Source organism: Pecten maximus, chromosome 9, assembly GCF_902652985.1.
Source record: "Pecten maximus chromosome 9, xPecMax1.1, whole genome shotgun sequence".
NCBI classification, from domain to species: domain Eukaryota; kingdom Metazoa; phylum Mollusca; class Bivalvia; order Pectinida; family Pectinidae; genus Pecten; species Pecten maximus.
In genome coordinates this window covers 927,497-953,300 of record NC_047023.1, presented here as the reverse complement: position 1 = coordinate 953,300, position 25,804 = coordinate 927,497, and the positions used below count along the sequence as shown (strand labels likewise).

Below are 25,804 nucleotides of genomic sequence, written 5' to 3'. Positions count from 1 at the left end.
TGACTTACCGAGTCTGACTAACCGAGTCTGACTTACCGAGACTGACTTACCGAGTCAGACTTACCGAGGTCGACTTACCGAGACTGACTTACCGAGTCTGACTAACCAAGACTGACTAGCCAAGGCTGACTTACCGAGGTCGACTTACTGAGTCTGACTTACCGAGGCTGACACCTGAGATTCAGACTTAATCACTCATTGTAAACAACCATATACTAATAGCCTTTCTTCATCAGACATTTCCTGCACTTGAATTTGCTGTGACACAAACTGGTCTATATATCTGTCTCTGTGAGGCCATGACACAAACTGGTCTATATATCTGTCTGTGTGAGGCCGTGACACAAACTGGTCTATATATCTGTCTCTGTGAGGCCATGACACAAACTGGTCTATATATCTGTCTCTGTGAGGCCATGACACAAACTGGTCTATATATCTGTCTGTGTGAGCTAGGCCGTGACACAAACTGGTCTATATATCTGTCTGTGTGAGGCCGTGACACAAACTGGTCTATATATCTGTCTGTGTGAGGCCGTGACACAAACTGGTCTATATATCTGTCTGTGTGAGGCTGTGACACAAACTTGTCTATATATCTGTCTCTGTGAGGCCGTGACACAAACTGGTCTATTTATCTGTCTCTGTGAGCTAGGCTGTGACACAAACTGGTCTATATATCTGTCTGTGTGAGGCTGTGACACAAACTGGTCTATATATCTGTCTCTGTGAGACCGTGACACAAACTGGTCTATATATCTGTCTGTGTGAGGCCGTGACACAAACTGGTCTATATATCTGTCTCTGTGAGACCGTGACACAAACTGGTCTATATATCTGTCTCTGTGAGGCCGTGACATAAACTGGTCTATTTATCTGTCTCTGTGAGGCTGTGACACAAACTGGTCTATATATCTGTCTCTGTGAGGCCATGACACAAAATGGTCTATATATAAGGATATGTTACATTGTTCAGCGTGTCATTGTTGTCTAGATAATACAACAGTATATAGTCAGACCTAAAGGTCAGGGTTCATCAGACATCATTGAAGAATCATATTTTTTTTATAAAACTACGTCCTATTATATTTCACTTGTGTTTATAACAAGAGTGCTGACAATACAGTTACTAAGGGTTCACCAGTGACCCAAAATTTTCACGGGGTTCACCAGTGACCCCTAATTTCCTAGTCCACCTCTCCGTTAATTAGTGAAGTTTCCTGGAGGTCAACTCACTGTTACCTCCTTTTAAAATGTTTTTCCTTGGAACAGATTTAACCTAATCTGTTACTCCAGGTCACCATACTGTTGGCCAATGAAACACCAATATCAATGAATTTAATCTATCTTAGCAATACCATACCAGTAGGCTGAAGAGAAATTCCCACTAGCTGATTCTCCTCAGTAAATTTTTATCTCTCTCACATCATCCAAGTTTCAGTAGGTGCTGGCAAGGTTGGTCAGTTGCAGCACTGAAATTTAAAATACAGGGAGTATTATAAGTGAAATATTCCTCCAATACGTTTGAGCTAAAACCTGAAAAGTGACCGTCTCCTCTTAAAGGGAATTTCAATGCACTACATTTGTATTAAGTGAAATTCTGACTTATGAAAAGTAAGTAGCATATACTGTACAGTGGTTAGATTTGGCAGGGAGGATATTTTTATCTTGGGCCACTGACATGCTCAGGAAAATTTGAACCAGAATTAAGACACGGTTATCATCTGTAAAACTGTGGTTGTAATTATTGTCATCTTGTTGTCATTAACCGACTTGGCCACCTTCAGTCACCTAAGGTTATTCTGACAATTATAATTGTACATTGTTCTGAACAAATTATGTGTTAGGTATGACAGAAAATTTGTTAGGATCAACATACAGTCATGTTGAAATGACAACACATGTAAATTTCTTATAAACAGCTGTGTTATATCAACAGTACACATGTATAGCAAATGACATGTTAAAGAAATGTAATTTGACATCAGGAACAATATTCACAAAATTAGATATTCTCTCATAGCCATATCGCGAAATTTTAATTCGTTGAACTTTAATGCTTTTGTTTCAAATGAAAATCACGGAAAATTTGGAACTGTGGAAATAAGCAGCTAAACGGTAATCTTAAGTTAATTGATACATGTACTCTCAACATTGATAATAGGTACACATCCTCAAAAATGAACGTACCTGAGTATGGCTACAGATACCCTCTCTTTAACGCGCTACATTTTGCTCTTTCGAGACATTAGTGACAGTCCTATATTGTGATATAGAGCGTTAGAGACCCCCCAGTCCCCTGTATTGTACAGACCACCATTTGGCCCATTGCTGTTGACAACAATGCATGCTTCAGGCTAACTAGACAAGCCATTTGTGCCTCTCTAGGCATCTGCAGAAAAGCACTGCGAACATTTGCAAAATTATTTTTAAAAGGTGGTGATTAAAGTGGTGAAAATGTCGACAAGGAGGACATATTTGCTCCCGCTGGTACATATAACTGGTTTTAAGGTTTGTGTCCAGGGCTTCACTTTGATTTATAATATTTGATTTATTTTCTGTGCTTTCAATTAACTTGTGAAAGTAATTTGTGTAATTATCTCAGGTTTTAATGAATATCAGCAATTATCTTTATACTTTTCTGTAATTTGTAACAATGTGTAATATTAACATGAAGTTTGATTTATTATATAATTATACTAATTACTTGTATCACTTTTATGCTGTCTGTTTACATATTCATAAAATTAAGTATTAATGGCACAGGGACCTGTGATATCTGTCACATATAAAGTTTCACTTAAAATTCCTAGTTAACATAATCTTCAAACATCAGGTGTTCAGGTGTCAATCACTGGATGTTACACTTGGATCAGGAAAGTGCTGGTAAACATTAATACAAACTTCAAATATTTATGAATTTCTGGCTCAGAAGAGTTCATTTAGGCCTTCTTTTGACAAATTATGACCTTAAAACTATGTTTCAAACAACCATGATTTTTTTGGACAGGTTGAGTTTTGAGAATTATATGAATATATCAAAATTACTAATATAAAGACTCCATCCCAAATAAGGAGAAATTGTGAGTACATATGAGTTCATGTTCAGGAAGGCAGATGATGGAATCACACAACATTTACATCATATGACAGAATGTCTGGGTAACGTCTTATGACAACAATGCTCATAGATGTTGGGGGCACAAGCCAGCTACACTGTATATAATGTCACAGATGACAGTGTCTACAGACGATGGGGTCACATGACAACTATATAATGTTACAGATGACAGTACCTACAGATGATGGGGTCGAATGACAGCTATATAATGTTACAGATGACAGTCCTTCAGATGATGGGGTCACATGACAGCTATATAATGTTATAGATGAGAGTGTCTACAGACGATGGGGTCACATGACAACTATATAATGTTACAGATGACAGTGTCTACAGACGATGGGGTCACATGACAGCTATATAATGTTACAGATGACAGTACCTACAGATGATGGGGTCACATGACAGCTATGTAATGTTACAGATGAGAGTGTCTACAGACGATGGGGTCACATGACAACTATATAATGTTACAGATGACAGTGTCTACTGATGATGGGGTCACATGACAGCTATATAATGTTACAGATGACAGTACCTACAGATGATGGGGTCACATGACAGCTATATAATGTTACAGATGACAGTACCTATAGATGATGGGGTCACATGACAGCTATATAATGTTACAGATGACAGTACCTACAGATGATGGGGTCACATGACAACTATATAATGTTACAGATGACAGTGTCTACAGATGATGGGGTCACATGACAGCTATATAATGTCACAGATGACAGTGTCTACAGATGATGGGGTCACATGACAGTTATATAATGTCACAGATGAGAGTGTCTACAGATGATGGGGTCACATGACAGTTATATAATGTTACAGATGACAGTACCTACAGATGATGGGGTCACATGACAGCTATATAATGTTACAGATGACAGTACCTACAGATGATGGGGTCATGACAGCTATATAATGTTACAGATGAGAGTGTCTACAGATGATGGGGTCACATGACAGCTATATAATGTTACAGATGACAGTACCTACAGATGATGGGGTCATGACAGCTATATAATGTTACAGATGACAGTACCTACAGATGATGGGGTCACATGACAGTTATATAATGTCACAGATGACAGTACCTACAGATGATGGGGTCACATGACAGCTATATAATGTTACAGATGACAGTGTCTACAGATGATGGGGTCACATGACAGCTATATAATGTTACAGATGACAGTACCTACAGATGATGGGGTCACATGACAGCTATATAATGTTACAGATGAGAGTGTCTACAGACGATGGGGTCACATGACAGCTATATAATGTTACAGATGACAGTACCTACAGATGATGGGGTCACATGACAGCTAAATAATGTTACAGATGACAGTACCTACAGATGATGGGGTCACATGACAGCTATATAATGTTACAGATGAGAGTGTCTACAGATGATGGGGTCACATGACAGCTATATAATGTTACAGATGACAGTGTCTACAGTTGATGGGGTCACATGACAGCTATATAATGTCACAGATGACAGTACCTATAGATGATGGGGGCACATGACAGCTATATAATTTTACAGATGACAGTACCTACAGATGATGGGGTCACATGACAGCTATATAATGTTACAGATGACAGTCCTTCAGATGATGGGGTCACATGACAGCTATATAATGTTACAGATGACAGTACCTATAGATGATGGGGTCACATGACAGTTATATAATGTTACAGATGACAGTACCTACAGATGATGGGGTCACATGACAGCTATATAATGTTACAGATGACAGTACCTACAGATGATGGGGTCACATGACAGCTATATAATGTTACAGATGACAGTGTCTACAGATGATGGGGTCACATGACAGCTATATAATGTTACAGATGACAGTGTCTACAGATGATGGGGTCACATGACAGCTATATAATGTTACAGATGACAGTACCTACAGATGATGGGGTCACATGACAGCTATATAATGTTACAGATGACAGTGTCTACAGATGATGGGGTCACATGACAGCTATATAATGTTACAGATGACAGTACCTATAGATGATGGGGTCACATGACAGCTATATAATGTTACAGATGACAGTACCTACAGATGATGGGGTCACATGACAGCTATATAATGTTACAGATGACAGTACCTATAGATGATGGGGTCACATGACAGCATCTAATGTTACAGAATGACAAGTACCCTACAGATGCTGGGGTCACATGACAGCGATATAATGTTACAGCATGACAGTACTATAGTATGATGGGGTCACATGACAGCTATATAATGTTACAGATGACAGTACCTATAGATGATGGGTCACATGACAGCTATATAATGTTACAGATGACAGTCCCTATAGATAATGGTGCAATATCTTGGACAGGACATGTTATGTTGGTGTACACAGATGATGGGGCAACTCTACGACAGGTTATATGATAATGGTGTGTAGAGATATCAGGGTAACCATTGGACAGGTTATATGATAATGGTGTGTACAGATATCGGGGTAACCATAGGACAGGTTATATGATAATGGTGTGTAGAGATATCGAGGTAACCATAGGACAGGTTATATGATAATGGTGTGTAGAGATATCGGGGTAACCATAGGACAGGTTATATGATAATGGTGTGTACAGATATCGGGGTAACCATAGGACAGGTTATATGATAATGGTGTGTACAGATATCGGGGTAACCATAGGACAGGTTATATGATAATGGTGTGTAGAGATATCGGGGTAACCATAGGACAGGTTATATGATAATGGTGTGTAGAGATATCGGGGTAACCATAGGACAGGTTATATGATAATGGTGTGTAGAGATATCGGGGTAACCATAGGACAGGTTATATGATAATGGTGTGTAGAGATATCGGAGTAACCATAGGACAGGTTATGTGATGCTGTGCTGTTTTACTATAACTTTTGTAGTAAATACTTTCCCATTATGACATTGAGTATATTTTTTGCATTTTTATATTTTACCTTTTTTTTTTAATTTTCTTTATTATCCCTTTTTTGTACATGCCATTAATTTGAGATCAGAGGAACAGTATAAGTTATCTCCTTTTTTTCTGATTTACAAATAATACTTATTGGTACTAAATGATTTTAAGTTCTACATACCACTTGGTCATAGCAGTAGCCCTCTTAAAGCAGCTGTATAATTACAAATTATATGTGAAAATATGTTGAATATTTATTTATATTCTATTTTAGGATACAACACATAGTGTTTTATATTTGTAATAAGAGTTATCTCCCTTCGTGTATGGTAGTTTACCTGTGCGGAATTGGGGAATTTTCCTTATTAAAAACTTTACAATGACTTGATTTCCATTAATGCTGTAATGAATTAAACTTTTCCATTGCTTTAGAGCAAAGAAAAAACTAGAGAAAAAAAATGTAATTGATGGTCACATCATTTGGCTTGTAAGGTATAGATAAAAAAAAAAACACAGATGAAAGGATCGTAGGTATCTTGAGTGATGGGTGTAAATCAGGTGATTTTTATAAGTTATTTCTCAATTGTTTTACCATGCGTGGCGTGTGAATATTTGTGTTGGGAACAAGAGTTGAAGTGATCCAGATAAGACCTCATACATTATACGTTAGATCTATCATGACTGTCATGTATGATTACAGTGTAATTCTCACCAGGCTACTGGGGCACATATATGTATTACTTATAAATGTCAACATATTTTTTTGTCAAATAATACAGATCTCAAATTAATTTATTAATCAACTGGTCCCAGGTACTGGTTCTCTGTCTATATCCTTCATAATCTCTTACTCTCATCCTATAATGTTTTGTAGGGGAGGGGGAAACACATCTTTCTAATATATGTATATTTTACACTGTGCAATCACATTCTTTCTCAGAATTCCATACCAGGTGTTGATAAAGATGTAAATTATTTGATGAAAAAAAAAATAAGAAAATCATTGACTGCAAAAGGTGAAGGTCAAGTTACAAGGTCACTGGTCCCTTCAGCATCATAGCAGGATAGCATCTTTCAACCATATCAGGACCATTGTAATCAAGTTTGTACAACAATATTACAGTCAACGTATTAAATATATTACACGCTGGAACTTCAAATTTGTCCTGTTAATAAGTACAACAGGCATCTAAAGTGAAAAGAGAAAAACAATATCATAAGTTATAGCTAAGTTCTAAGTAGGGTATAAAGGTAATTATAATTACATACTCAGAAGGTTATATAGGTAATTATGATTGATTAAGGTAGATATGTAATTATAATTATATACTGAGTAAGGTAGATAGGTAATTATAATTACATACTGAGTAAGGTAGATAGGTAATTATAATTATATACTGAGTAAGGTAGATAGATAATTATAATTATATACTGAGTAAGGTAGATAGGTAATTATAATTATATACTGAGTAAGGTAGATAGATAATCATAATTACATACTGAGTAAGGTAGATAGGTAATTATAATTATATACTGAGTAAGGTAGATAGGTAATTATAATTATATACTGAGTAAGGTAGATACATGTAGGTAATTATAATTATATACTGAGTAAGGTAGATAGGTAATTATAATTATATACAGAGTGATATTACATAAGTTATTATCGTTACATACAGTATAGGGTGGATATCTGAAGCTGTTATGCTATGTCCTATAAAAACACAACAGTTCATTGGAGCTGTAAAGGTATGCTGTAATACAATAGATTGACATACCTGAGATACCTGGAATACCTGACCAGAGAGGACACCTATTGTGTGGTCAGTAACCCACACCTGCCTGACTTGTACTCCGTGCCTGGAAAGGTAAGTGTCATGGAGTTCTAAGTCTATCAATGTTTACTATTTGGAGAAACCTGTTCCGAAGTCTCACTATCAACCATGATCAAAACCCGGTATGGATAACACACATGTTATTCAGTCCTAGGTTCCAGCCATTCCTCCTACTATCCAGGGTAGGTTTGGTTTTATTCTTCCTGGAATGACTGGCATTCAGTTAACATGCAGGGACCAAGTTTCACTAATGATTCTAGAATTGGTTTATACAATAGTGTGAATGGAGTTAAGGGAATACTCTTATCTTAAACAAAAAAAAAACTCAAATACTGTGAATGAGATCATTATTGAAAATTTCAAATTAGAAAAAAAAAATACATACAGCCAATACCTTATCCTATCTGTGTGTAACACAAAGTCTGAAAACAGGAAGGACCCGGACTGACATGTTACTGGATGAAATGGCAAAAGTCTGAATATTGGTGGAGTGTTGTGTATATTTGTTTTGAAGGTTGTAAATTTATTTCCTATTCAGTTAATTAGGTAAGGAAGTTGTCTCTTTGTCATCTTGGTTATCTTTGAGGTGTTTATAGACATTTAAAACCTATTTCTTATATATATAGTAGAAAATTAACCTGGAAATATAATGGTAGACAGCCAGATAGTTACTGATCAGCTCCTATCATGGTCTCACGATGTAGCGAATCCCGTACACAATATAATGGTAGACAGCCAGATTACTGGTCAGCTCCTATCATGGTCTCACGATGTAGCGAATCCCCTACAACAATATAATGGTAGACAGCCAGATAGTTACTGGTCAGCTCCTATCATGGTCTCACGATGTAGCGAATCCCCTACAACAATATAATGGTAGACAGCAAGATAGTTACTGGTCAGCTCCTATCATGGCCTCACGATGTAGCGAATCCCCTACACAATATAATGGTAGACAGCCAGATAGTTACTGGTCAGCTCCTATCATGGCCTCATGATGTAGCGAATCCCCTACACAATATAATGGTAGACAGCCAGATAGTTACTGCTCCGCCCCTATCATGGCCTCAAGATATAGAAAATACCCTACATCGATATAATGGTAGACAGCCAGATAGTTACTGCTCAGCCCCTATCATGGCCTCATGATGTAGCGAATCCCCTACACAATATAATGGTAGACAGCAAGATAGTTACTGGTCAGCTCCTATCATGGCCTCACGATGTAGCGAATCCCCTACATCAATATAATGGTAGACAGCAAGATAGTTACTGGTCAGCTCCTATCATGGCCTCATGATGTAGCGAATCCCCTACACAATATAATGGTAGACAGCAAGATAGTTACTGGTCAGCTCCTATCATGGCCTCACGATGTAGCGAATCCCCTACATCAATATAATGGTAGACAGCCAGATTACTGGTCAGCTCCTATCATGGCCTCACGATGCAGCGAATCACCCACATTAAATTAAAGGGCCAATATACCATTATAAGATATCTATACCCAAACTTCACAAAATCACATCAAAGTGTATTTAGAGGGAAATGATGTACCCCCCCCCCCCCCCCCCCCCCTTTTTTTTTTTTTTTTTTTGGAACAAACTATTACAGAGTTGGTGCCACATTAAGTGAAAGCTACAGGAGACTGAAAGGCTTACTTAGAGTCTTTTGGGTGAAGACTTTGTTAAGGAGAGAGCTAACTAATACAATAGCTTAAGCTGATGTCAATTTCCTGTTTAAGCTTTACAGACGGTGTTACAATAATTGTTTAGCTCACCTTCCCAAAGGGTAAGTGAACATATGTCATGGTGCTGCATCCATCTTCTATCTGGCTCCAAGACCTGATATGGGGCCTGTAGTACGCTGGGGTGAAGGGCTATCAAGTTTGTTCAAATAAATGACCTTGACTTGCATTCAGGGTAACAGAGGTCAAATATGCTTAAACATTTAAAGCAACTTTTTCCTAATTTCATAATAACCCAGAGTTCATTGGACTTGATATTGGGTGTTCAGCATGCTGGAGTGAAGAGTGACTAAGTTTGTTCAATTGAATGACCTTGACTTACTTTCAAGGTCACAGGTGTCAAATGTGTGTAATATTTTCTTTGTCTAAATAAGAAAGAGTGCTGAGTTCATGATCATACAACAGACAAAGCATTTCTTAAAAAATGTAGATGATTAAATGTAACTATTAAAAATTTGAAGAGTTTGTTTTATATTTGTACAGAATTAAATATTCCTAGGCATATTGACTGCATGTCTGTAAAATTCTGTTAGTGTGAACATATTCCACCAAGTCTGAGAGCTCCTTAGTTTTTTGGGGTCATCTGTCAGAGATGTAGGTCAAATCTCGCAATAAAGAGGTCAAGGTAAAAAAAAAATTTAAAAATCACACTTGACCACTATTAAATTACAAAGTTTTTGTTGAATATATCTCATGAACGCCTGGACACTACACCGTAAGGTCACAGCATATATCCTACACTTGATTAGGTTATGGTGGTTGTCAGTCAGGGTTAAATGTCAAAGGTTGCACTTTCACATTTTCAAAATTAAAGCAAGTGTACAATTATGAACCCTTGGACAGATTTCTTACATATGAGTGGGATGGGGGTATATCTATGTGACACTCTCAGCTTACTTATGAGTGGGTGGGGGTATATCTATGTGAGACACTCAGCTTATTTATGAGTGGGGTGGGGGTATATCTATGTGAGACACTCAGCTTATGTATGAGTGGGGTGGGGTATATCTATGTGAGACCCTCAGCTTACTTATGAGTGGGGTGGGGGTATATCTGTGTGAGACCCTCAGCTTACTTATGAGTGGGGTGGGGTATATCTATGTGAGACCCTCAGCTTACTTATGAGTGGGGTGGGGGTATATCTATGTGAGACACTCAGCTTATGTATCAGTGGGGTGGGGGTATATCTATGTAGGACACTCAGCTTGCTTATGAATGGGGTGGGGTATATCTATGTAGGACACTCAGCTTACTTATGAATGGGGTGGGGGTATATCTATGTAGGACACTCAGCTTACTTATGAGTGGGGTGGGGTATATCTATGTGAGACACTCAGCTTATGTATGAGTGGGGTGGGGGTATACCTATGTAGGACCCTCAGCTTACTTATGAGTGGGGTGGGGGTATATCTATGTGAGACCCTCAGCTTACGTATGAGCGGGGTGGGGGTATACCTATGTAGGACCCTCAGCTTACTTATGAGTGGGGGTGGGGGTATATCTATGTGACACACTCAGCTTACTTTGAGTGGGGTGGGGTATATCTGTGTGAGACCCTCAGCTTACTTATGAGTGGGGTGGGGTATATCTATGTGAGACCCTCAGCTTACGTATGAGTGGGATGGGGTATATCTGTGTGAGACCCTCAGCTTACTTTGAGTGGGATGGGGGTATACCTATGTAAGACCCTCAGCTTACTTATGAGTGGGGTGGGGGTATATCTATGTGAGACCCTCAGCTTACTTTGAGTGGGGTAGGGTATATCTATGTGACACACTCAGCTTGCTTATGAGTGGGGTAGGGTATATCTATGTGAGACTCTCAGCTTACTTATGAGTGGGGTGGGGGTATATCTATGTAAGACTCTCAGCTTACTTATGAGTGGGGTGGGGGTATATCTATGTGAGACCCTCAGCTTACTTATGAGTGGGGTGGGGGTATATCTATGTGAGACCCTCAGCTTACTTATGAGTGGGGTGGGGGTATATCTATGTAAGACTCTCAGCTTACTTATGAGTGGGGTGGGGGTATATCTATGTGAGACACTCAGCTTATGTATGAGTGGGGTGGGGTATATCAGTGTGAGACCCTCAGTTTACTTATGAGTGGGGTGGGGTATATCTGTGTGAGACCCTCAGCTTACTTATAAGTGGGGTTGGGTATATCTATGTGAGACCCTCAGCTTACTTTGAGTGTACAATATATCAAGTAAAATTGACAGATTTTTCTTTTTTTATGTTGCAGGCAATTTTTGGTGGTCACATTTCTGGAAAAAGAAATCCAGATGTGAGAGTCAACCCTGTCTTTAATGAAAAACATCCCAAAAGTGATGGAATCGAATCCAGTGAACTGGACAGTGAAAATAACAACATATCTGATGAACAGTCCAACGCAGAAATCCTAGCCAATCAAAATACAGGAAATCAGTTAACAATGGTCACCAATCAGGAGGGTCAGGTTTCTCCACGATCGGAACGTGAGAGTTTGAAAGTGACCAATGGCAGTGTATTAGTTGGTGACATAGTCATAGAGAATGGATACGAAAATCCCGGATTTGAGGGAGATGTATTGAACAGTCAAACTACGATAGACGAGGATGGAAATCGTGGAGAAACTGTTAAATCTACAGTGGAATATTCTGGTAAAGAAACGGACAATAACAATATATCGGACTGGCCTGACCTCGATGATATTACGTTGACGGAAGCTGAGGTGAATGATCCAAATAAGGAAGTGTGTAACCATAACAACAGTGATCCAAGTGGCTTGTCCCAGGATACAGGTTTACTGAATGTTGATATAAACCACAACGCATTTCATGGTGATAATGAGAATATAATGAACAAAGATGACCATGGTTGTCATACCAACTCAAAATCAAACGGTGTCACTCCACTTGAGAATGATGACATTGAACTTGACGCCGTCATAATGAGAGGAAAAGGTGATTCAAAAGACTGGACACAGATCAACGGAAGTGAAGTCAACGGAGGTGAAGTCAACGGAAGTGAAGTCAATGGAGGTGAAGTCAACGGAAGTGAAGTCAATGGAGGTGAAGTCAAAGCAGTAAAGAAAATCAAAGAAAGGAAAAACTCTGTACCAGAGCATATTCAGAATTGTGCAACTTTAGACAGACCTAAGGGGATCAAACCTATTCTTGTGTCAGGAATTTCAGTCGAGGAAACTGATCCTTCTGGTGAACAGTCTGAACACAAGAGTGTTAAGTTTTCAGACGATACCGTGTTCAATGACGGCCGACCGAACAAGTACCGACGAGACACAAAATTGATTAACCTACGGGAGATCTACAAAGGAAAGGTAAACAGTGATTTTGCCCTCGCCAAGCCAAACCCAATCTTTTTGGATGACAGTGGTCTCGAGAACAGTCTAACTGATGATGAAAAAGTAGCTCGCAGTTGGGCCCAGGTAAGATAGAGCATAAATCATAGGCATTGTGGTGATTGGCTAGGTCCTGGGTCACATGCTATAGAAGCAGCTGGTGATTGGCTGGGTCCTAGGTCACATGCTATAGAAGCAGGTGCTAATTGGCGGGGTCCTCATAAGGTCACATGATGTAGAAGCAGCTGGTGATTGGCTAGATATGGTTTAGGAAAGTAGAGCTAGCTGATATATTTATATATATATATATATATATATTTATCTTACCTGGTGTTTTACTAAAAATGACAAAGTGACAGAATATATTCCATTGTTAATGACATAATAATGTAGTTATCATGTCATGTGGTCATCCTAATTTTACCTAGCACCCCGGTGCCCAGCCCCTACAAACCTACATTGATTATCATATCACATCATATCGTATCATATCATCATCTTATAAAATACAAAGCTGTTTATATCTCCCAAACTTGGCTTAAGATATCCAGTACTACCAATATATAATGTAGTATTGTACGTTCATATTTTGTCAAAAATTCCACTGGGTTATTCCCCTTGTTGTGAAAAGTTTGTCCTACACTGTTTAAAGGGACAATTTAGTCAAGCATGCTTTTTATAATTCAAGCAAAATCGATAAAACATATATCCAGAGAAAAGAATTTGCGGGCAACAGTTATCTACTACGTAGCCAATGTCCAGTATAGTCAGTTTAAGTTTGGGGAAAGCCAACATCAAATATAGCAATACTTCAAATATAGTGCAATGTGTTGCGCCCTCTGGCGGGAACAGAGTTACTTGTAAACACATCCACGCAATCGAAGCACAGAGTGACGACATGGTAGATCTAATTTCAAATATATATACTTATTTCTTTGGATATTGCTTTAACAACATGCGTGGCAAACAGTTGTTACATGTATCATAATTGATAGATTCAATAATGATTTATTGTTTTGACAATTCAAATCGACCAAACACAGGTCTATTTCAGGGTCACCGAACGGGAATTCGTGTTCATGTAATTGTGTACACACATGCATGTATACGGCCGATACGTATGCAGAAAAAGATTGTTTTTTCATTTGTGTACGAATGCAAACAAACGCTAACACCAATCTAGGTGATTTATTTCATCCATGATGTAATCAGAACAATACTTATAACAAGTACGAATGGAATTATGATAATGGAAGTTGTACAGAACAAAAATATCGCACCTCAACATTACTCCATAGGCCGATCTAGGTCAAGTCTCGGCAAACTCGCTCGCAACTGTATGAACTTCTTCATTCGTTGTCGCAACCGTTCGAAAAACTCACATCTGTTATATTCATGACCTAACAGTAATTCTCCATATATTTTGTTTATCCATTCACTGTCTACGTTTGGTACGAGACCCGCAACCTATAGTTAAAATATCCGCTAACAGCTTCAAATGCAAACCAATGTTGTTTACAGTCACAAGACGGGGCTGTGCTTGTACACATGTATACAAAGTGTGTAGAGACGACTTGCTCATTTGCATATAAATTGTATGGTTATACGATTAGGATCCCCCTTACAATTAATTAAAAAACGCATGGAAAACATAAACTTGTATCAATATATGACCAAGGATAGTTCATAAGGAGAACTGAAGTACACTTTCATGAAATAATTTGTGAAATGATAAAAAAGTAAACAAACTTGACTAAATTGTCCCTTTAAGTGTGCTATACTATTTTTTGTCATACTCATTAATTAAAGTGTAATTGTGCTAATTGTCCAATATCAATTGCCTAATTTCTTTATTCTAAGCAATTATATTTGACTTATATCCCGAAAAATCTTGTTTTTCACATTGCTATATTATTCCGACTTGGTGCAGAATTGGTCAGAGACAAATGACTAGTGTATTTGGTATAATTAAGAGTTTTCACAGAGTTTGCAATTCACTAGAAATATTGGTGTTTTGAATGAAAGACCTTTGGGTAACTGATTGCTCATAAATAATTATGAGCATGGAAAACTGATTTTTTTGCGTGAATTTTAACATGATATAGGTTAAATGAATATTATATCCATCACATATTTGGTTCAGAATATTTCAAAGTTTTTCATTCACTTTTGATATATACAGGATATTGGTTTGAGACTGATTTGTCTGAGAGTCTTTTTGAAAACATATATTTTCTCTCTTTGATTATGTAGTGAACTATTTTGCTTGAGTTTCCTAATTTGACACCTGACAGAGTTACCCCCCTTGGTGGAAATTAAATCTAAAGATTTTTTTTTCAATTGTCTCCCTTTATGGATATCATTAATTTTACCTTACCTTATATATGTACACATATTCCAGTTTTGACTGTCAGTCAGCCAGAGTACTTTGATAGGAGTTATATGTAGCTTTCATCTTCAATTGTGTACCTTTGTGACTCAGATATTAAGGAGACTGCAGCAGCCAGCTACTGTGACATGTGATCATGATACCCATACAAGGCAGTAAATGTGATTTATTTATATTCCAACTTTTGCAAATATAAGTTACACCTTTCGGGTCTCGGGCTAGAGACAGTCACAGTTTTTTTCTGAAGTAATGAATTACAAAATATGTCTTTTGAAACGAGGATTAAACTTCAGCATCGTTATTCATTTAATTAATCCCACAGTGTGTTTGAGCAGTACCTGTGTTAAGTCGGTGGTATATGCCCTGGGTTATTGCGTCAGCATTCTATGGCTCCAATAGTTCTATCTCATAAAGAAGTTAAAATCCAATGTAATTAATGGATACTTAATGGATTAATCTGAGATCACACTCGGAAAACACTTAAAAAATTTATATTTCTAGACATGAATTAACAAGAAAAGCTGATACCTAATACAGTACAGAGAAAGTTTGTTATCACAATCTGAAGGAATTTATAGAATCATTTTCAGAAGCATGTCTACGTCTACTCTCAGGTCTTTCTGTTTAATATATGATTAAGAATTCCTCATCGACTAAAACTCCTCTGTTTTAAAATCCACTCTCCCCAGGTTAAAGGCTATGTGGCATTACCGACATACTTGAACGACCACATGATCATGTCTCCAAAACATGTGCTTATCACCAACAAAGGTCCCAAGGCAGTTAGATTGGTAAGGCTGTCATCAATAGTTAGATGTTTGTCACTGAGTTTTTAGATGTTTGTGACTAACCAAGTTTCAGGTGTTGGTGATCAAGTTTTCAGATGTTTGTGACTAACCAAGTTTCAGGTGTTTGTGATCAAGTTTTCAGATGTTTCAGACTTATTGAGTTTCTGTATGTTTGTGACTAACCAATTCAAGTTTTCAGATGTTTGTGACTAACCAAGTTTTCAGATGTTTGTCACTAACCGAGTTTTCAGGTGTTTGTCACTAACTGTATGTTTGGATGTTTGTGATTGAGTTTTCAGATGTTTGTAACTGAGTTTTCAGATGTTTGTGACTAACTGAGTTTTCAGACATTTGTGACCCGAGTTTTTGGATTTTTGTGACCAAATATGTTTTTGGATGTTTGTGATTGAGTTTTCAGATGTTTGAGAATAACTGGGTTTTCAGATGTTTGTGACTAACTGAGTTTTTAAATGCTTGTGACTAACTGAGTTTTCAAATGCTTGTGACAAACTGAGTTTTCAAATGCTTGTGACTAACTCAATATTCGGATGTTTGATTTAAACTGATTTTTCATATGTTTGTCACTACATAACAGAGTTTTAAAAGGTGTGACCAAGTTTTCAGATGTTATAATTAACTGAGATTTTAGATATTTAGTTGTTTCTTACTTACTGATAGTTTTAAGATGTTTGATTATCGACCTTATGTCATACTTACAGGTTGCTGTTTTAAAGTGTGACTGCCTATGGATGTTTTGTCACTCAATCTAACCCAATATTGACAGAAATATCACATTATAAGCAAACTAATGGACTAACATGCATGTTTGACACCTTTTGCGAAGTCATTAATAAAACCGCCGTATAAGTTTATTTTTATACTAATGCTTATATTAAACATCTATATGACTGTTTTATTATGTATCTTTCCTCTAAAGCCTGCTGCGAAATTTATTCTGACCTCTGAACTAGAAGTACTAGTCTGCAGGTACACATGTAGTTAGAATTTGCCTCGAGAACTAGATCTCAGGCAGTGCATGAGTCAACCTTGTCACGTCAGATATATGAACCAATCTATCGATAGATGAAAACTGGATAAAATGTGGGTAAAAACTGGGTAAAATGTGGGTAAAAACTCTTTGGTAAAAACACTTTGGTAAAAACTCTTTCGTAAAAACACTTTGGTAAACACTTTGGTAAACTCTTTGGTAAACACTTTGGTAAACACTGGGTTTAAAAAACTAGGTAGGAACAACCAGATAATAGAACTGGACAAAACAATGGACAAATCAAAACTAAGGGATATCAATGTCATGCGAGTTTGATGAGCAGCTGCCCTATAAGTATATGACATAAGAATTCAGGGCTCAAAGTGGATATTTTTACAAGGTGGCTACCAAGCTACCAAGTCATAAAATCTAGCTTAAGATCTATATAACATCTCAGTAACAAGGTCAATAACTGGTCGTTAATGGTGAATTTAAAATGCCGGCCACGGCCTCCATTGCATTATCATAAGAGGCGACTTAATTAATTTGGGATCTTATCTTTTCTCTTCTTTCTGAAAAATTTTCTTCACCTTGTCTATCAATCCCTTGATGCTTATTTAATTTTGACCTTTAGTTGAGCATTTACCCTTGTGAGGAAGGCTTTGGGATCTGGCCCAGAGTTTATAACTATAGCTCTAGTTGCTAGCTCCTGATAATACTCAGCACATTAGGTGTTGGGCGACTGGTTTATAGGTCGTCAGTATAATGTGTCCGGCGGTGTTGTGTGACTGGTTTACAGGTCGTCAGTATAATGTGACTCAGCACGTTAGGTGTTGGGCGACTGGTTTACAGGTCGTCAGTATAATGTGTCCGGCGGTGTTGTGTGACTGGTTTACAGGTCGTCAGTATAATGTGTCCGGCGGTGTCAGGCGACTGGTTTACAGGTCGTCAGTATAATGTGTCCAGCGGTGTTGTGTGACTGGTTTACAGGTCGTCAGTATAATGTGACTCAGCACGTTAGGTGTTGGGCGACTGGTTTACAGGTCGTCAGTATAATGTGTCCGGCGGTGTTGTGTGACTGGTTTACAGGTCGTCAGTATAATGTGTCCGGCGGTGTCAGGCGACTGGTTTACAGGTCGTCAGTATAATGTGTCCAGGTGTCAGGCGACTGGTTTACAGGTTGTCAGTATAATGTGTCCAGCGGTGTTGGGCGACTGGTTTACAGGTCGTCAGTATAATGTGTCCAGCGGTGTTGGGCGACTGGTTTACAAGTCGTCTGTATAATGTGACTCAGTACATTAGGTGTTGGGCGACTGGTTTACAGGTCTTCAGTATAATGTGACTCAGTACATTAGGTGTTGGGCGCCTGGTTACAGGTCGTCAGTATAATGTGACTCAGCACATTAGGTGTCGGGCGACTGGTTTACAGGTCGTCAGTATAATGTGTCCAGCGGTGTTGGGTGACTGGTTTACAGGTCGTCAGTATAATGTGACTCAGTACATTAGGTGTCGGGCGACTGGTTTACAGGTCGTCAGTATAATGTGTCCGGCGGTGTTAGGCGACTGGTTTACAGGTCGTCAGTATAATGTGACTCAGTACATTAGGTGTTGGACGACTGGTTTACAGGTCGTCAGTATAATGTGTCCAGCGGTGTTGGGTGACTGGTTTACAGGTCGTCAGTATAATGTGACTCAGTACATTAGGTGTCGGGCGACTGGTTTACAGGTCGTCAGTATAATGTGTCCAGCGGTGTTGGGTGACTGGTTTACAGGTCGTCAGTATAATGTGACTCAGTACATTAGGTGTCGGGCGACTGGTTTACAGGTCGTCAGTATAATGTGTCCGGCGGTGTTGGGCGACTGGTTTACAGGTCGTCAGTATAATGTGACTCAGTACATTAGGTGTTGGACGACTGGTTTACAAGTTGTCTGTATTATGTGACTCAGCACATTAGGTGTCGGGCGACTGGTTTATAGGTCGTCAGTATAATGTGTCCGGCGGTGTTGGGCGACTGGTTTACAGGTCGTCAGTATAATGTGACTCAGTACATTAGGTGTTGGGTGACTGGTTTACAGGTCGTCAGTATAATGTGTCCGGCGGTGTTAAATTGGGCGACTGGTTTACAGGTCATCAGTATAATGTGACTCAGTACATTAGGTGTTGGGTGACTGGTTTACAGGTCGTCAGTATAATGTGTCCGGCGGTGTTAAATTGGGCGACTGGTTTACAGGTCATCTGTATAATGTGACTCAGTACATTAGGTGTTGGACGACTGGTTTACAAGTTGTCTGTATTATGTGACTCAGCACATTACGTGTTGGACGACTGGTTTAATGTGTCTGGCTGGATGTCTGCAGTGGTATGCTTCTGTGAGCAGAAGACAAACATGCATGAACATACTACAGCCTCCCAAACACACACACACATTACCTGAAGGAAGACCATCCTTAAATGACCATAGCTGTTGATAGGAAATTAAACAATAAACACTGTCGAAACAATGAGTGATTGTCAGCATAATTGTTACAGAAATTGATAACAAATTTACAAAACTTGCTTAAGTTCAGAATTTAGATGGCCGTATGCAAGTGTTAGTCAATTTTTCTCTCCTTTATGTGGAGCTATTTATAAAGAACATAAAATGGCTACAGCATTAATGAGATGTTGTTAATTTGTCTTTTCAGGATGAGGCCGTTGACATTGAAAGCATTGAAATGGAAGAAAAGCCTCGATACGACAGACTCATCAAGCAAACCATTGCTAGGCAACGACGCAGCAAACTGATTCGCCTTATTTTTGCTTTTCTAGCCTTTCTTGTTGTAGTAGCAGCAGTTGTTTTGTTAGTTATATATTTTGGAAAGTCCTGATATTTTCTACATGAATTTTCGTGTTGTAGGTGCATCATTTGTCCAGTGTAAAATTGCACATCTTAATAAAACCTGTTTAATCTGACCCTGAGAATGTTCTCACATCTCAATAAAACCTGTTTAATCTGACTCTGAGAATGTTCTCACATCTTAATAAAACCTGTTTAATCTGACCCTGAGAATGTTCTCACATCTTAATAAAACCTGTTTAATCTGACCCTGATAATGTTCTCACGTCTTAATAAAACCTGTTTAATCTGACCCTGATAATGTTCTCACGTCTTAATAAAACCTGTTTAATCTGACCCTGATAATGTTCTCACATCTCAATAAAACCTGTTTAATCTGACCCTGATAATGTTCTCACATCTTAATAAAACCTGTTTAATCTGACCCTGATAATGTTCTCACGTCTTAATAAAACCTGTTTAATCTGACCCTGATAATGTTCTCACATCTCAATAAAACCTGTTTCATCTGACTCTGAGAATGTTCTCACATCTTAATAAAACCTGTTTAATCTGACCCTGAGAATGTTCTCACGTCTTAATAAAACCTGTTTAATCTGACCAACAAATATTCTCACATCTCAACAAAACCTGTTTAATCTGACCCCTAATATCTTTGCATTCTGTACCGTCTGACATACAACATGAAGTTAAATTGATGCTGTTTACATTGCTCAGGCTCTTGCTGGTTGTTGTGGAAGTTTACAACATTTTTACAGAACATTTCAATATTTCTTTTAGTTAATTTATAGTTAGTTTTTTTTTGATGTTTGAAGTAATAGTTACAAAGTAAGATCAAAGTTTTAGAGTTAACATAGATGTAATTTGTACTCCACAAAGGCAGCAATTCTCCCCAACTCTATCGTAGACAATGAGCTCTATTGTAGACAATGAGCTCTATTGTAGACAATGAGCTCATCAAGGATCACTTTCAAATATTTGTGTTGTAGACAATGAGCGCATCAAGGGTCACTCTTAAATATTTGTGTTCCATTTTTTTACTGAACTGCAATGAATATATTTAGATATGGTGGCCTTTTTGCCAGGTAAATTTAGTACTCCACTTCACTATGGAGATTGTCTGTACCCTCCTCCTAGGATTACAGTCTCTATATGATTGTCCGTACCCTCCTCCTAGTACTACAGTCTCTATATGATTGTCTGTACCCTCCTCCTAGGATTACAGTCTCTATATGATTGTCTGTACCCTCCTCCTAGGATTACAGTCTCTATATGATTGTCCGTACCCTCCTCCTAGGATTACAGTCTCTATATGATTGTCCGTACCCTCCTAGGATTACAGTCTCTATATGATTGTCCGTACCCTCCTCCTAGGATTACAGTCTCTATATGATTGTCCGTACCCTCCTAGGATTACAGTCTCTATATGATTGTCTGTACCCTCCTCCTAGGATTACGGTCTCTATATGATTGTCTGTACCCTCCTCCTAGGATTACAGTCTCTATATGATTGTCTGTACCCTCCTAGGACTACAGTCTCTATATGATTGTCTGTACCCTCCTCCTAGGATTACAGTCTCTATATGATTGTCTGTACCCTCCTCCTAGGACTACAGTCTCTATATGATTGTCCGTACCCTCCTCCTAGGATTACAGTCTCTATATGATTGTCTGTACCCTCCTCCTAGGACTACAGTCTCTATATGATTGTCCGTATCCTCCTCCTAGGATTACAGTCTCTATATGATTGTCTGTACCCTCCTCCTAGGACTACAGTCTCTATATGATTGTCTGTACCCTCCTCCTAGGATTACAGTCTCTATATGATTGTCTGTACCCTCCTCCTAGGATTACAGTCTCTATATGACTGTCTGTACCCTCCTCCTAGTACTACAGTCTCTATATGATTGTCTGTACCCTCCTCCTAGTACTACAGTCTCTATATGATTGTCTGTACCCTCCTCCTAGGACTACAGTCTCTATATGACTGCCTGTACCCTCCTCCTAGGACTACAGTCTCTATATGACTGTCTGTACCCTCCTCCTAGGACTACAGTCTCTATATGATTGTCTGTACCCTCCTCCTAGTACTACAGTCTCTATATGATTGTCTGTACCCTCCTCCTAGGACTACAGTCTCTATATGACTGCCTGTACCCTCCTCCTAGGACTACAGTCTCTATATGACTGTCTGTACCCTCCTCCTAGGACTACAGTCTCTATATGATTGTCTGTACCCTCCTCCTAGGATTACAGTCTCTATATGCTGTTATTTGAGGACAACGTCAATCTCCCAGAACTGCTATAGGTTTTATTTATATCAAAATCTGTAAATCATCTCAAAGTCATTCATTTGTCAGCATATTCATAATTTTAATTTTGGAATATTTGACAACGATGTTCAACAGATATAACCATGTTACATGTTTGGCAATGTATATTAAAACTTTATACTAGAACCAATGTCCATTAAGTAGGTCACAACTTTATATTATGTCAGACATGTATGCCATATTTGTCAATGTTATATTGTTAAAGTATATTTCTTATGTGTATATGTGGATATATATTGTACAGATTCCGGTATTTCTGCTTCGATTATGTACATTATGCTGTACGTGACCTAGTTCTTCTGTACAGTGACCTATTTTTATCAGTGTAAATGTACTGTGACCTAGTTTATCAGTATAATGACCTACATGTGCACCAGTATGTCATTAGGAGCTTTTACTGTCAACCTGCATAGAAGAATGTACGTTACTGGTATAGAAGTATGTACGTTACTGGTATAGAAGTATATACGTTACTGGTATAGAAGTATGTACGTTACTGGTATAGAAGTATATACGTTACTGGTATAGAAGTATGTACGTTACTGGTATACAAGTATGTACGTTACTGGTATACAAGTATGTATGTTACTGGTATAGAAGTATGTACGTTACTGGTATAGAAGTATGTACGTTACTGGTATAGAAGTATATACGTTACTGGTATAGAAGTTATACGTTACTGGTATAGAAGTATGTACGTTACTGGTATAGAAGTATGTATGTTACTGGTATAGAAGTATGTACGTTACTGGTATAGAAGTATGTACGTTACTGGTATAGAAGTATGTACGTTACTGGTATAGAAGTATGTACGTTACTGGTATAGAAGTATGAGGTATGTACGTTACTGGTATAGAAGTATGTACGTTACTGGTATAGAAGTTATACGTTACTGGTATAGAAGTATGTACGTTACTGGTATAGAATGTACGTTACTGGTATATGTTACTGGTATAGAAGTATGTACGTTACTGGTATAGAAGTATGTACGTTACTGGTATAGAAGTATGTACGTTACTGGTATAGAAGTTATACGTTACTGGTATAGAAGTATGTACGTTACTGGTATAGAAGTATGTACGTTACTGGTATAGAGGTATGTACGTTACTGGTAAAGAAGTATGTACGTTACTGGTATAGAAGTATGTACGTTACTGGTATAGAAGTTATACGTTACTGGTATAGAAGTATGTACGTTACTGGTATAGAAGTATGTACGTTACTGGTATAGAAGTATGTACGTTACTGGTATAGAGGTATGTACGTTACTGGTATAGAAGTCTGTACGTTACTGGTATAGAAGTTATACGTTACTGGTATAGAAGTATGTACGTTACTGGTATAGAAGTATGTACGTTACTGGTATAGAAGTATGTATGTTACTGGTATAGAAGTATGTACGTTACTGGTATAGAAGTATGTACGTTACTGGTATATGTTACTGGTATAGAAGTATATACGTTACTGGTATAAAAGTCTGTACGTTACTGGTATAGAAGTCTGTACGTTACTGGTATAGAAGTATGTACGTTACTGGTATAGAAGTATGTACGTTACTGGTATAGAAGTATGTATGTTACTGGTATAGAAGTATGTACGTTACTGGTATAGAAGTATGTACGTTACTGGTATAGAAGTATGTAAGTTACTGGTATAGAAGTATGTACGTTACTGGTATAGAAGTATGTACGTTACTGGTATAGAGGTATGTACGTTACTGGTATAGAAGTATGTAAGTTACTGGTATAGAAGTATGTACGTTACTGGTATAGAATGTACGTTACTGGTATATGTTACTGGTATAGAAGTATGTACGTTACTGGTATAGAAGTATGTACGTTACTGGTATAGAAGTATGTACGTTACTGGTATAGAAGTATGTACGTTACTGGTATAGAAGTATGTACGTTACTGGTATAGAAGTATGTAAGTTACTGGTATAGAAGTATGTACGTTACTGGTATAGAAGTATGTACGTTACTGGTATAGAAGTATGTACGTTACTGGTATAGAAGTATGTACGTTACTGGTATAGAAGTATGTACGTTACTGGTATAGAAGTATGTACGTTACTGGTATAGAAGTATGTACGTTACTGGTATAGAAGTATGTACGTTACTGGTATAGAAGTATGTACGTTACTGGTATAGAAGTATGTACGTTACTGGTATAGAAGTATATACGTTACTGGTATAGAAGTATGTACGTTACTGGTATAGAAGTATGTACGTTACTGGTATAGAAGTATGTACGTTACTGGTATAGAAGTATGTACGTTACTGGTATAGAAGTATGTACGTTACTGGTATAGAAGTATGTATGTTACTGGTATAGAAGTATGTACGTTACTGGTATAGAAGTATGTACGTTACTGGTATAGAAGTATGTATGTTACTGGTATAGAAGTATGTACGTTACTGGTATAGAATGTACGTTACTGGTATAGAAGTATGTAAGTTACTGGTATATCAATATAGCTACTAATTAATGACTGATTCCATTTATACTATATAAATCAGTAGCTTTACTGTATATCTGTTAAATTGTAAATATCCTACAGTGCCTACTTATGATATGTACATGAGATATCACCCTAAATACCAGATTAATGAAATGCACATCACCCTAGATACCAGATATTCGTGAGACACACATCACCCTAGATACCAGATATTCGTGAGACACATATCACCCTAGACCCAGAGATATTCACGAGACACACATCACCCTAGATACCAGATATTCGTGAGACACATATCACCCTAGATACCAGATATTCGTGAGACACATATCACCGTAGATACCAGATATTCGTGAGACACATATCACCGTAGATACCAGATATTAATGAGACACACATCACCCTAGATACCAGATATTCATCAGACACACATCGCCCTAGATCCCAGATATTCATGAGACACATATCACCCTAGACCCCAGATGTTTGTGATGCACTTGTCTATGACCTTTCTGTACTTATTTACAGTATACAGGTGAATGCTAGATCCAGCTATGAGATCTGGTTAATGTTACTGTAATTTTATTCATTAAAACTGTATGGAAATCAATATTACAAGTTCTTGACCTGCGGCAGTCAGGAGTGACATCTTATGTAGTGCTGTTTGTCACAATGTGATTCTTTTTCTCTGTACATGTGATACAATGTAAACATCACAATGTGATTCTTTTTCTCTGTACATGTGATACAATGTAAACATCACAATGTGATTCTTTTTCTCTGTAAATGTGACTGTTACAATGTAAACATCACTATGTGATTCTTTTTCTCTGTAAATGTGACTGTTACAATGTTAACATCAAGTTGTATGTAATGATATAGATGTTGTATTTATTTACTGAATTAAAAGTTCCATCTTTATACAAAACAGTTTTTATCTAATTATTTTATCATTTGTTGATCACAAAACATCAGCAGTAATGTGAAGATTGAGCTCAGGGACTGAAAAGT

The 25,804-nt window shown here is 37.8% G+C and overlaps 1 protein-coding gene across 1 annotated transcript in view; it reads left to right on the top strand.

Moving 5' to 3' along the window:
* Positions 1-23,178, top strand: part of LOC117334772 — a 51,808-nt gene extending 28,630 nt beyond the window's left edge. Inside the window, exons 2-4 of the mRNA XM_033894571.1 lie at positions 11,903-13,084; positions 19,848-23,000; positions 23,168-23,178. Of these exons, the coding sequence (XP_033750462.1) occupies positions 11,903-13,084; positions 19,848-20,030 (1,365 nt within the window). The 3' untranslated portion in view covers positions 20,031-23,000; positions 23,168-23,178. The remainder of the gene's footprint in view (positions 1-11,902; positions 13,085-19,847; positions 23,001-23,167) is intronic.
* Positions 23,179-25,804: the final 2,626 nt, after the last annotated feature.